Below are 13966 nucleotides of genomic sequence, written 5' to 3' on the forward strand. Positions count from 1 at the left end.
GGGTTTCAGCAACTATAACGCACAATATCTCCGCAACCAAAGCGGCACAGACTTTTATTTTTGCAGCACAAACCAGCACAAACGCGGCACAAACAAATGGCGCGTTTGTTTTTCAAATTCAGCAACGTGGGGTGCAAAGTGGGCGGGGCTTGCATTAAATTGAATGTTTAATATTTCAGAAACTGAACCGGCACAAACACTAATTTTTGCGGCACAAATCAGCACAAACGCGGCACAAACGAATGGTATATTTTTATTCAGGTTTTACAAACATGGGGTGCCAACTTCACACAGCTCCGGGACAGTGCCTAACTGGCTATTCTGTCCTGCTTACACATAAACACAAGTACACCCAAAAAAGCTTTGGCTGTACTTCTCTCCACTTAAGCCCCGGAACATTCTGCTGGCCAAATACCAGAGCACTTTTTGTGATTTGGCACTCCGTTGATTTAACCACTTGACCACTGGGCACTTAAACACCCTTAATAACCAGACCAATTTTCAGCTTTCTGTGCTCTCACATTTTGAATGACAATTACTCAGTCATGCAACACTGGACCTATATGAAATTTTTCTCCTTTTTTTCACACAAATAGAGCTTTCTTTTGGTGGTATTTAATCACCGCTCGTTTTTTTATTTTTTGTGCTATAAAAGAAAAAATATCGAAAATTCGGTAAAAAAATGAATTTTTCTTTGTTTCTGTTATAAAATTTAGCATATTAGTAATTTTTTCTTCATAAATTTTGGCCAAAATTTATACTACTACATATCTTTGGTAAAAATAAGTACAAATTGGTGGATATTATTTGGTCTTTGTGAAAGTTATAGAGTCCACAAGCTATGGTGCCAATATCTGAAAATTGATCACACCTGAAGTACTGACGGCCTATTTCAATTCTTGAGACCCTAACATGCCAGAAAAGTACAAATACCCCCCAAATGACCCCTTTTTGGAAAGAAGACATTCCAATGTATTTAGTAAGAGGCATGATGAGTTTTTTGAAGTTGTCATTTTTTCCCACAATTCTTTGCAAAATCAAGATTTTTTTTACTTTTTTATTTTTTCACAAAATTGTCATATTATCAGGTTATTTCTCACACACAGCATATGTATACCACAAATTACACCCCAAAACACATTCTGCTATTACTCCCGAGTACGGCAATACCACATGTGTGAGACTTTTACACAGTGTGGCCACATACAGAGGCCCAACATGCAGGGAGTGCCATCAGGCGTTCTGGAGCACCCAGGACAATTCTGACATTTCTCTCCTACATGTAAAAATCATCATTTATTTGCTCGAAAATTACATAGAATCCCAAAACATTATATATGTTTTTTTAGCAAATACTCTGGAGAATACAATGGTGGTCATTGCACTTTTTATCTCGCACGGTATTTGCTCAGCAATTTTTCGAATGCTTTTTTTGGAAAAAAAACAGTTTTGTGCTTTAAAAAAAAAAAAAACTGTAAAGTTAGCCCAATATTTGCACAATGTGAAAGATGAAGTTATGCTGAGTAAATAGATACCTAACATGTCGCTCTTCAACATTGCACACGCTCGTGGAATGGTGCCAAACGTCGCTGCTTAAAAATCACCATAGGCGACGCATTACATTTTTTTTACTGGTTATATGTTTTGAGTTACAGAGGAGGTCTAGGGCTAGAATTAACGTTTGCTCTAACGTTCGCAGCGATACCTCACATGTGTGGTTTGAACACCGTTTTCATATGTGGGCGGGACTTACGTATGCGTTCGCTTCTGCATGCGAGCACATGGGGACAGGGGTGCTTTAAAAAAAAATTTTTTTTATTGTTCATTTTACTTTATTTATTTTAGTTTGACATTTTTTTCCCCAAAAATAAATTTTTTGATCACTTTTATTCCTATTACAAGGAATGTAAACATCCCTTGTAATAGGAATATGGCATGACAGGTCCTCTTTACAGTGAGATATGGGGTCAATAAGACCCCACATCTCACCTCTAGGCTGAAAAGCCTGAAATAAAAAATAAAAAAAGATTCTGGCTTTGATCGTATTGGCGAGTCGGTAGAAGCACCGGAGGGGGGGGGGGTGACTATGGCTGGGTATTGCAGGGTATCACCGACTATGGCTGGGTATTGCAGGGTATCACCGACTATGTCTGGGTATCTCCAAGTATGGCTGGGTATCTCAGAGTATGGCAATTTATGGCAGGGTATTGCAGAGTATTGGCGGGTGTTGCAGAGTATTGGCGGGTGTTGCAGAGTATTGGTGGGTGTTGCAGAGTATTGGCGGGTGTTGCAGAGTATTTGCGGCTATTGCAGAGTATTTTCTGGTACTGCAGAGTATTGCAGAGTTTTTGCTGGTACTGCAGAGTATTGCAGAGTATTTGCTGGTACTGCACAGTATTGGGGGGTATTGCAGAGTATTTGCTGGTACTGCAGAGTATTGCAGGGTATTGCAGATTAATGGCAGGGAATTGAGGGGTTAAATTTCTGTGAGCAGCGATGTGGGCACTGCAGATGCAGCCCACAGCGCTGCTGACACCGATCTCTTCCCCCTCCGCTGTACCGATCGGTGTCAGCAGCGCCGGTTTGTATACAAGTGATCACTCCGTCATTTGACGGAGCGATCACGTGGTAAACGGCCGCGATGAGCGCCCATTTACCGTGATCCGTGATGCGCCAGGTCCAGTCACGGATGCTCTCGAGTGCGCGCCCCAGGGGGCGTGCGAGAGCGGAATTCTGGGAGGACGTCATATGACGGCCTCCCAGAGTTAAACAACCGCCCTGTAGTTGTCATTCGGCTATGGGCCGGTTGTTAAGTGGTTAATTGACAATTGTGTGGTCATACTGCGTGGCTCCAAAACAAAATTGATGTCCTTTTTTTCCCACAAATAGAGCTTTCTTTTGGTGGTATTTGATCACCTCTGCAGTTTTTATTTTTTGCACTATAAACAAAAATAGAGCGACCATTTTGAAAGAAAAACACATTATTTTGCAGTTTTTGCTATAATAAATATCCCCAAAAATATATAAAAAAACTATTTATTTCCTCAGTTTAGGCCAATATGTATTCTTCTACATATTTTTGGTAAAAAAATCGCAATAAGCGTTTATTGATTGGTTTGCGCAAAATGTAAAGAGTCTACAAAATAGGGGTTAGTTTTATGGCATTTTTATTCTTTTTTTTTACTAGTAATGGCGGCGATCTTCGATTTTTATTGTGACTGTGACATTATGGCGGACACATCAGACAATTTTTACACATTTTTGGGACCATTGTCATTTTTATAGCGATCAGTGTTATACAATTGCATTGATTACTGTAAAAATGACACTGGCAGTGAAGGGGTTAACCACTAGGGGGCTAGAGAGGGGTTAAGTGTGTCCGGGGGAGTGTTTCTAACTGTTAGGGGGATGGGCTACGAACGACACTTCACTGATCATAGCTCCCGATCACAGGGAGCTATGATCAGTGACAGTGTCACTATGCAGAACAGGGAGATGCTTGTTTACATTAGCATCTCCCTGTTCTTCAGCTCCATGAGACGATTGTGGGTATCTCCGACTGTGACTGAGTCTGCGGAACCCGTGATCTGACTCATATAGCTCCCGGCAGGTTCGCGCGCCGGCGGCGCGCACATGACCACACAGCTGCAAATTCAGAGGGACGTACCTGTACGCTCTTTTACCCAGCGGTGTCATTCTGCCACTGTAAATGTACATGCAGTGGTTGGCAAGTGGTATATTAGAGGATATTGGAGGTCATGGTACTATTGGACCCATGGATTTACAATGTATCGGTTAACACTTGTGAGATAATACCCTTGCTGGCTGTGTATCACAGGAGTGCAGTTCGTTCTGCACTCCTGTGACCCATTTTCAGCAGACAGAGGGCTGAAGCCTGCTGTTGGCTGACCTCACAGAGCCGGTCCAGGCTCTGGAAAGGTCACGACCATATGGTTGAGATCCGCCCACATGCCTGGACTGGCATGCAGCTCAACCTCTCACCCAGCTTCTCCCTTTTCCATAGCCCAGTGCTCCAGTGAGCGAAGGAGGGGCAGAGCAGACAGCGGTGACCGACAGTCCCCAGCTCTCTGCTCGCAGAGCTCTGATAACCAAACGATCAGTGTTTGATCTCAGCCTTAGAGCCGGCAGGGGACAGATGCAGCATCAGCAGGGCCAGATTAAGAACATCATGGGCCTGGTGCTGAGGATTTTGATGGGGCCTTTTATAAACAATAAATAAATAAAAATGCAAACTATTTTTTGTTATAACAAATTAAATTAAAGAGAGAGAGGGAGGAAGAGAGAGAGAGAAAGGGGATGAAAGAGGTGTGAGGGGTAAGGGAGGGAGGATGAGAGAGAAAGGGGGGGATGGGAGAAAGAGGGAATGACATCAACGCAGCCTGGCCAAGGCAAATGACGGAAGGCACAGAACCCAGAAGGAAGACCGGGTAAAGATGGCCCGCCTGACTGATCACAGCACAGCACTGGAGGTCTGACAGGTAAGTGTACCCTAATGTGCTAATATGCTGGGCACACTTGTACATTATGGCATAACCTCCCCCAGGGCCTCTAAAAAGTAGTAATGTTAGAAAAGTTTACTACCGCTTTACTATCACCGGAGCATCTGGAGCACTACTGACCCTGTGGCCCTTGGGCAGTGCCTAAGTACATGGTTGTCAACATTTCAACTATATTTTTTTTACAAGTGCTATATTTAGAGTAGCTGACATCCCCCGTGTTCCTCTATACATGACAATAGTAATTACAAAATAAAATAAGTACTAATAATGGGGCAGAACAAATATGAGGACTGTGAGATTTCCTTTAGTTGAACTGACAAAAGTGCCTATTCTAGAGCTGGTAACATTGAGGAACATATAATTTTAACATATAATTTTAACATATAATTTTAACATAATTTTAAAGAACAGTTTTTGTGGGTAAGAGGCATAGGGGAGGAGTGTGGATGGTATAAAAGTGTGAAGTATGTGCAGGTGAGGGAGAGGAATGTGGAGGGTCTAACAGTGGGCACTATGTACATGAGAGGAGTGCAGAGGGTATGGCAGAAGGCACTATGTACAGGAGAGGAGTGTGAAGGGTAAGACAGTGGGCAGTATGCACAGCAGAGGAGTGTAGAGGGTATGAAATTGGGCACTATGTATAAGAGAAGAGTGTGGAGGGTATGACAGTGGGCACTATGTACAGGAGAGTAGGACAGTAAGCAGTAATTACAGGAGAGGAGTGTGAAGGGAGGGTAAGACGGTGGGCACTATGTATAGGAGAGGAGTATGGAGGGTATGAAAGTTAGTAGTATGTACAGGAGTGGAGGGTATGACAGTGGGCACTATGTATAGGAGAGAAGTGTTGGAGGTATGGCAGTGGGCACTATGTATAGGAGAGAAGTGTTGGAGGTATGACAGTGGGCACTATGTATAGGAGAGGAGTGTGGAGGGTATGACAGTGAGTAGTATGTACAGGAGAGGAGTATGGAGGGTATAGCGGTGGGCACTATGTATAGGAGAGGAGTATGGAGGGTATGGCGGTGGGCACTATGTATAGGAGAGGAGTATGGAGGGTATGTCGGTGGGCACTGTATAGGAGAGGAGTGTGAAGGGTACGACAGTGGACACTATGTACAGGAGAGAAGTGTATGACAGCGGGCACTATGTACAGGTGAGGAGAGTGTAGGATATGACAGCGGGCGTTATGTATAGAAGAAAAGTGTGGAGGGTATGACAGTGAGCAGTATGTACAGGAGAGAAGTGTGGAGAGTATGACAGTGGGCACTATGTATAGGAGAGAAGTGTGGAGAGTATGACAGTGGGCACTATGTATAGGAGAGAAGTGTGGAGAGTATGACAGTGTGCACTATATATAGGAGAGGAGGATGAAGTAATCTGGGAAGGAAAAATGTAGAGGTGTGTGGAAGGATGTTTAGGGACTGAGTAGTGGTTAAGCAGGCCAGACATGGATTGAAATTACACCAATTAAGCAGAGACTAGTCATAGTCGATCTATGTATGGGCTAGCTGGTTTTACACAAGTCAACCTATTAAGCAACTTGAGTGCAACCAGCCTGTCAGGTTTTCCCCAAAACAATCAGTGCTGCCAGCTATAGTTAGCAACACTAATTATTGTATTCACTGGCAGAACACAATAACACTGCGGGAGTGATTGCCCCATTCACAGGTCAGCAGGTGAGAGGGTGTGTGGGGACAGGCTGGGGAGAGATACTAGTCAGTCCCTGGGTAGGTACTGGTTAGTATCAGAGCCAGATACACACAGGTTACATACGCCAAGATCATTAGAGCGAGAGCAATAATTCTAGCACTAGACCTCCTCTGTAACTCTAAACATGTAACCTGTAAAAAAATGTAAAGCATCGCTTAGTACACAACAAAAAATCATGATAACTTTAGTGGTTTTTTTTTATGAATGAAACAGTTTCTTTCCAACATAAAAAGTTGCAAAAACCACCATTTTATTCCATAGGGTGTCGGCTAAAACAATATATAATGCTTGAGGGTTCTGAGTAATTTTCTAGCATAAAAAAATGATGATTTTTACATGTAGGAGAGAAGTCTCAGAATGGGCCTGGGTGGCGAGGGGTTAATTATCATAAGTATTATAAGCACTGTGAGTTCATCCTCTCAGTCTGCTGCAGAGTGTTCCAGCTTGTATTTATACTACCGCTCTGTATGTAACTTCTGACAGGCTGCGCAAGGAGACCTGTATCTCCGGAACCATATATGATAGCAGCCCCATATTTTAACCAGTGCTGGGGTGTGTCTTTAGTCTTTAGTCGATCTTTTTTTATTTTTTTTTATTTTTTTTTTGGGCAAATGGGCCTATCTTGAGAAAGGGGCCTGGAGCTGCAGCTCCAATTGCCCCTATGTTAATCCGGCCCTGAGCATCAGACCCATACTACACCCACCTAGGTAAGTTTAATTCTAAAATTAAAAAAAAATTCCCATACTTCTCTTTTAAATGTATTTGTTGAATATGATTAGTATAAATTCATGAAATTGACTTGGTATTGAAGTGGTTCTCAAGTCAGATGTTATTTTATATCTTAATGCATTGTATTGTAAGATAAAACACCTTCTGTGTGCAGCAGCCCCCCTAATACTTATCTAAGCCCCATCTCGATCCAACGATTTTGCACGAGAGTCTCTCTCCTCATTGGCTTCCGCTGCTGTCAGTCAAAATCAGTGAGCCAATGAGGAGAGAGAGGGGGCGGGCTGAGTCTGAATGGACACACAGAGCAGCCAGTTAGCTTATGTGTCCCCATAGCAAGCTGCTTGTTGTGGGGGCATTCTGCAAGAGGGAGGGGCCAGGAGCACCCGCGAAGGACCCCGAGAAGAGGAGGATCCAGGCTGCTCTCTGCAAACCCACTACTCATGGGAGGTGGGTATAACATGTTTGTGATTTTTAAGGAAAAAAAAAACCAAGCCTTTAGTATCACTTTAATCACCTATACAACAGCACTCAGGCTGCATTCACACCTGAGCGTAGCGTTTTCAAGCAGAAAATCGCGTGAATTTACAGCAATTTTGCTGCGTTTTTTTGTGACGTTTTTTACCGCGATTTGCAGCGTTTTTGCCGCAATTTTGTGCAGGGCAAAAGGTCACCAATGTTAAAAGAAGAAAAACGCCCAAATCTGATCAACTCGAGCGACAAAAAAGGGTCCGGAACTTGTTTGAGCTTCAGGCGACATGGAGTGGAGATGTGAACCATCTCCATTGAGAATCATAGATTTTTTCCCCTCTAGCGTTTTGTAGCTTCAGGTTTCAAGCTACAAAACGCTCAGGTGTGAATGGAGTCTCAGACTGGGAAAGAACTGGGAGCTAGTCAGGTGATTTGCATGCTTATAAGGAACATCCAACAAGTGCCCTCAAACCACCTGTCAATGCTCTTCTACTGTCCAGTGAGCAATAGCTCTCATATATGTAGATGTTTGCCTGGAGTTCAGATTTAAGATATAAGAAAGAATCCTTAAAAATTATGAAGTTACTCACCACCTTTGTATCGTATCTTGTATCCTGTTAGGTAGTAGGAGAGGCACAATAAATACCTATAAAATGATAGTAAGCTATGAGTGACTGACACCCACTGGAATTATAACATGAAACACAAAGACATGACAATATTACAATACATTATAGTATGTCCCTCTCCAGCCCCCGTACCTGATATGTAGACGGACTTTACTATGCCGAGGAATCTTCACAAACTGGCTTTTGTTTCACTTTGACTGAGTTTCATATAACAAGGAAGTAAAAAATACTGACCATAGGGGGGCGTGGTCTGGACATGGCCGTGTAGAGACGCATCTGTACAGAGCTCCCGGCCGCCTGTACTCACGCCGGCACTAGCGTCTATTGTACCGCAGGATGCACGCTTCCAAGAAGAAGAACGGGAAGCGGAACAGATTACAGACCAGCCCGGCGGCTCTGACGCCGGCTGGAGGTGACATACAGCGGCTTTTCAGGACACCTAGCGCGGACACCCGGAGATCCAAAATGGCGGACCCGCGTGGTGAGTGCTCGGAGCCTCCTGTGGATATGCCTGCACCCTCGGAGGGGTCCCGGAGTCCCCTCATCTTCCCCAGCTCGCCCATCCCTCCGGACCTAGAATCAGGGGGTCCCTCACAGCTACCACTCACCTTCAGAGCAGATGCGGAGCTGCGAGCAATTCTGCAATCATTGCCTACTAAGGCAGACATAGAGGGACTGGTGGGGAGAGTGGAGGCTGCTCACAGGAAGGAAATTCAGGCAGTGAAACAGGACGTGCGGGCTCTGGATGACAGACTTATATCTGAGGAAACCAGACTGGCAGCATTGACACAAAGGGTCATCGCTCTGGAATCCCAGCATAAAGCCCAGGCGGATACGGCTACTGAGCTTCAGCTCCGCATGGAGGAGATTGAGGACCGCAGTAGACGGAACAATCTTCGGATACGGGGCTTGCCGGAGGCTACAGGCTCTGCGGACTTACTTGCCACGGTGACGGACATCTTTAAAAGACTTGCGGGTGCCCAGCTCCCGGAACGCTTTGAGATTGACCGGGTCCATAGGGCCCTTGGCCCCCGCTCCCCGGACCCTGCCAGACCGCGAGACATTATCTGCCGCCTGCATCACTACACCCATAAGGAGGCCATAACTCGCAGGGCTTGGGAGGTTGGGGAGGTCGTTTTTGACGGGGCGCCCGTGAAGATACTGCCAGATGTTTCCAGGCCTACACTTTACCGCCGAGCCCTGTTGAGGCCCCTTCTGGAGCTGGCGAGACGGTGCGGGGCGACCTACCGCTGGGGGTTCCCCCTGTCGGTCACCTTCGTCAAAGACCAGAGGACATTCCTGCTGAGATCCCGAGAAACACTCCCGGCCCTCTTCCACTTCCTTGGCACGGATCCGATCACTGTTCCAGACTGGCTTGGCTACCTACCGAGATTCCAGGGTCGTCCGGATGCGACAAGAGCTCCCGGCCCGCAACCACAGAGAATGCCACGTTCCAGACGCCGGCGGCTCGTGAGATGTGAGTAGCTCCTATTTCCCTGGCCCACCCTGACCCCTATGTTCGTGCGGCCACCAGCGCGCTTTCACCCTCACTGTCCCCATATATGCAACCGTGGGGCCGTGGCCCGGTCCCTTTCCCTTCCAGCACGAGATATTTGGGTCTGTAGGGGTTGTTGGGATGCCTCTGCCGGACGTTGTTGCCTGCTGTACTCTCTATACCCCCTTTTTTATTATTAGCGGGCTATTGGTCGGACATTACCATCCGCTCAGATGTACAACCGGGAGGGGGCTCCAGTTTTTTGAGCCAACATAGTCTACCTGGGACTCCTGCTTGGGGGGTGTCTGCCCTCTCCGGGACCCTTTACCTCACAGACCCAGAGATGTATACGCTACTATGGAGAGCCCTTCCCTCCCCCCCTTTTTTTTTTTTTTTTTTTTTTTTTTTTTTTTTTTTTTTTTTTTTTGGAACGCCCCCATGCATTATGGACCTGGACCCCTGTTGGCCCGTACAAGTGACCGTGACTCGTGATGGGGGGGGGGTGGGCCAGCAGAAGTCCTCGGGGGTCGGGTTGGAGCCCAAGGGCCTGGTGGAGGTCTCTTTTACTTCTCGGTGGCCACAGTAGACACCTTGATAATGTGGTTGGAGTCGTTGCTGGGGAGATGGAACGCCGCTGCGTTCTCTGCTGCGCTATTGGAATCCTTTCTGTTATTTGATGTTTAGTTATGTCACTCTGTTTACATGTTTTAACCTTCCTTATGGTTTTCTTGACTGTTTTCGCTTGATTAAGTTACTAATGGTGCGTTTGATATTCTGCTTCCAGGACCACCTATATTTGGATGTTGCCGGTGGGGGTTGGTGGCCGGGGCTTTGGTTCCCAGGCTCTGTCCACCCACTCTCCACCTAGATCAGTGCGCGACCAGTTTAGGTCACGCGCGTTTCAAGTGTTAAAAGCTTGGTTAATTAGCTACCCCTATACGGGGCTGTGGGGTGTGGGGATATCTCCGACTGGTCGGGACCTCCTCCCACCCCCCCATTATTTCATTTCTTTCCTTTCTTTTTCTTTTACACCCTTCCCCCCCTCCTACCCCCCGCTCCTCTCTCCCGGTAACAGAGAGTCCCATTACCCCCCCCCCTCTGTTCGCTATCTCTTCCTTCTCCCTCAATCTCTTCCCTGAGACATGGTGGTGGATTCCATCAAGGTGACCTCTCTCAATGCTAGAGGCCTCAACACGCCCGAGAAGAGGCGTATGCTACTTCACGATCTTAAAAAATTTCGCTCGGATGTGGCCTTCATCCAGGAGACACACTTCAAGAGTGCCAAATTGCCATTCCTACAGAACAGATCCTTCCCCCGGGCATATCATTCCACATACCATGCGTCCAAGACTCGGGGGGTCTCGATATTGCTCTCAGGTAGATTGTCGTGGCAGCTAACGGACAGTTTGGCCGACCCTGAGGGACGCTACCTGTTCCTCAAGGGGCAGATATGTGGGGTGCGTTTTACGCTGGCTACGTTGTACGCCCCTAACGACCGCCAAGATAGGTTTCTCAGCCAGGCGCTGAGCAAGTTGCTGGCATTTAGAGAGGGACAGGTTTTGCTGGGCGGCGATTTTAATGTCCCATTGTTACCCGCCTCAGATACTTCATCGGGCACCTCATCCATATCTTCGGCTTGTGGGAAACGAGTGGCACATATGCTCCACGAAGCACAACTGCGCGACGTGTGGCGTCTACAGCATTCTGGTGAAAGGGATTATACCTTTTATTCGGCCCCCCACAAGTTGTACTCAAGGATAGACCTTTTTCTAATCCCCCATGACCAATTACACCTAGTGCACACCACAAATATAGGCCAGATAACCTGGTCGGACCATGCTCCAATCCACCTGACGTATACTCTCACCGACCGACCCTCACCCAGATCCTTATTCTGGCGCCTGAATGAGAGCCTCCTTCAGATGCCAGAAGTGTTGTCAGACGTGTCCAAACAACTGGACCTATATTTCAGAGAGAACGAAATCGGGGACTGTGACCCCGGGGTGCTGTGGGAGGCTCATAAGCCCGTTATACGAGGCGTTCTCATAAAACATGGGGCAAGGATTAAAAGGGATCGGAATGCAATTTTGACCACTTTACTCGACAAACTGTCTTTGGTGGAAGCTCAACATAAACATGCCCCCACACAGGCCGTGGAGTCCGAGCTGAAGACTCTCCGGTCCCAAATAGCGGACCTGCTTCAGTTCAGGGCGAAGGCAGCCCTGCAGTTTTGCCGCAGGTTGTCATACGAAATGGGGGATAAGTGTGGGAGGAGGTTGGCCCAGTCGGTTAGAGAGGTTAAGGCGGCGTCCTACATCCCACAGATAACACGACCGGATGGGTCGGTGGCCACTGCTCCGACACACATCTCGGACGTATTCGCCGAATTCTATTCTGGCTTGTATAACCTACCGAGCCCCACCCTCACCCAGCTAGCTATAACTAAATACGTTGTTGACTCGCAAATGCCGACACTCTCTTCGGAGACGAGCACCTCCCTGGAGGAACCCATAACTTTGACCGAAGTACAGGAAACGGTTGACTCCTTGAAGATTGGCAAAGCCCCGGGACCGGACGGCTTTACCGCTCAGTACTACAAGTCCCTGTTCCCTATTTTGGGCCCACGTATGGTGACACTCTTTAATGCTTTGGGTTCGGGGACTGTTTTCCAAAGGGACACTCTTAGGGCCCATATTGCGGTAATCCAGAAGGAGGGGAAGGACCCGAACCAATGTGGCAGTTATAGGCCCATCTCCCTACTGAACCTGGATTTGAAGATCTTCTCAAAGATCTTAGCCAGGAGACTGACACAACACATGCAAGACGTGATACACTTGGACCAGGTGGGGTTCATACCTTATAGGGAGGCCAGAGACAATACCATCAAGGTACTCAATCTACTTCGGGTAGCGCACACTACTAAGACACCATGTGTCTTTGTGAGTACCGATGCCGAGAAGGCATTTGATAGAGTGAGCTGGGAGTATATGTTCTCTGTCCTCCGTCACCTGGGCCTGGGTAACAAGATGCTACGTTGGATAGGCAGCCTGTACTCTAACCCCTCAGCTCAAGTAAAAGCTAACGGGGTCCTCTCGGGGGCATTTTCTATCGGGAACGGAACAAGGCAGGGATGCCCGCTATCCCCCCTTCTTTTTGCCATTTCCCTAGAACCATTTCTAAACACTGTCAGGTTGAACCCGGACGTCTCGGGCCTTGTGGTCGGGGATGTTGGCTACAAGATATCGGCGTACGCTGACGACCTTCTCTTCTCCCTGACCAACCCCAGAATCTCTCTGCCGAACCTGCTCCGAGAATTTAAGATATATGGCGCATTGTCCCATCTTAAAATAAACTTCTCGAAGTCAACGGCTATGTGTGTAGCAACCTCTCCCCAAACGCAACGTGATTTGCGGGACAACTTTGGTTTCCAATGGACTGACACGGCTCTACCGTATCTGGGCACACGACTACCTCCTGATCTGAACCGTACATTTGACCTCAATTTCCCACCCCTTTTGACAAAGACCCGAGAATTGCTAGAGAAATGGCATTCGGGATTTCACTCCTGGTTTGGTAGATGCAACCTTATCAAAATGAGCATACTTCCCAAGTTCATCTACCTTTTTCAAGCATTACCCGTTCAGATTCCGCCCTCCTTCTTTAAGCAAATCCAAGCCCTTTTTACCAGGTTTGTGTGGGCCCACAAAAAACCCAGATTACGGCGATCGCAACTGACGCTCCCCAAACATTGCGGGGGTCTGGCACTGCCCGACATCCGCCGATACTACCTGGCCTCACATTTGGGGCGCATTCTGGACTGGAGACGCAATGGGTCTACCAAACTGTGGACGAAGGTTGAGCAAGCCCAATCCCAAATACCGCTGAAGGGAGCGCTGTGGTGTTATGACGACCTCCCACATGACCTGAAACTGCACCCGTTACTGGGGGTTACTTTGAGACACGGCCACCGGGTTGCTATTCAGACGTCCCTGACATCGGGGCGTTCCCCACTGTTTCCCATCTTGGGCAATCCAAAATTTCTACCAGGTCTGCGGCCCACGGCTTACCCTACCCTCGGGGAGGGTGGACTTGACTGTGCGGGCGGGTTCGTGGAGGACGGACGGTGGCCACCCCTATCGAGACTGACCGACCCCGCGGGGCCCTTTTGTCTACCTTTCTGGAAGGCACTGCAACTGCACCATTTCCTGCATTCACTTCCCGCACCCCAGGACTTTGCCCGACAACCAACGACGTTCGAGGTCATGTGCGCGGACGAAGGCCCTCTGACCCACGTTCTGTCTCACACCTATTCTTTGCTTAATACACCGAAAGAACAGCCTCACTTGCCGTGCCTCGCCAACTGGGAGAAGGACTTATCATGTAAATTCACACCAACGCAGACGCAGCGTATTATT

General features: G+C 47.4%; 1 protein-coding gene across 2 annotated transcripts in view; it reads right to left on the reverse strand.

The window, feature by feature from the left end:
* Positions 1–13966, reverse strand: part of LOC143938994 (uncharacterized) — a 68186-nt gene that overhangs the window by 16620 nt on the left and 37600 nt on the right. Inside the window, exons 1-2 of one of the 2 annotated variants that reach the window (XR_013263758.1) lie at positions 8189–8294; positions 8018–8073 (exon numbers count right to left, since the gene is read on the reverse strand). Coding sequence is in view for 1 of the 2 variants with exons in the window: in XM_077460937.1 (XP_077317063.1) it covers positions 8018–8073 (56 nt within the window). In the remaining variant the exon portion in view is untranslated. Of the gene's footprint in view, positions 1–8017; positions 8074–8188; positions 8295–13966 lie in introns of those variants that run through there. The other variant, XM_077460937.1, reaches the window with a different exon arrangement.

This window comes from Lithobates pipiens, unplaced genomic scaffold (assembly GCF_037356315.1).
Source record: "Lithobates pipiens isolate NorthernLeopardFrog02 unplaced genomic scaffold, aLitPip1_a1.2 Scaffold_1, whole genome shotgun sequence".
Taxonomy (NCBI): domain Eukaryota; kingdom Metazoa; phylum Chordata; class Amphibia; order Anura; family Ranidae; genus Lithobates; species Lithobates pipiens.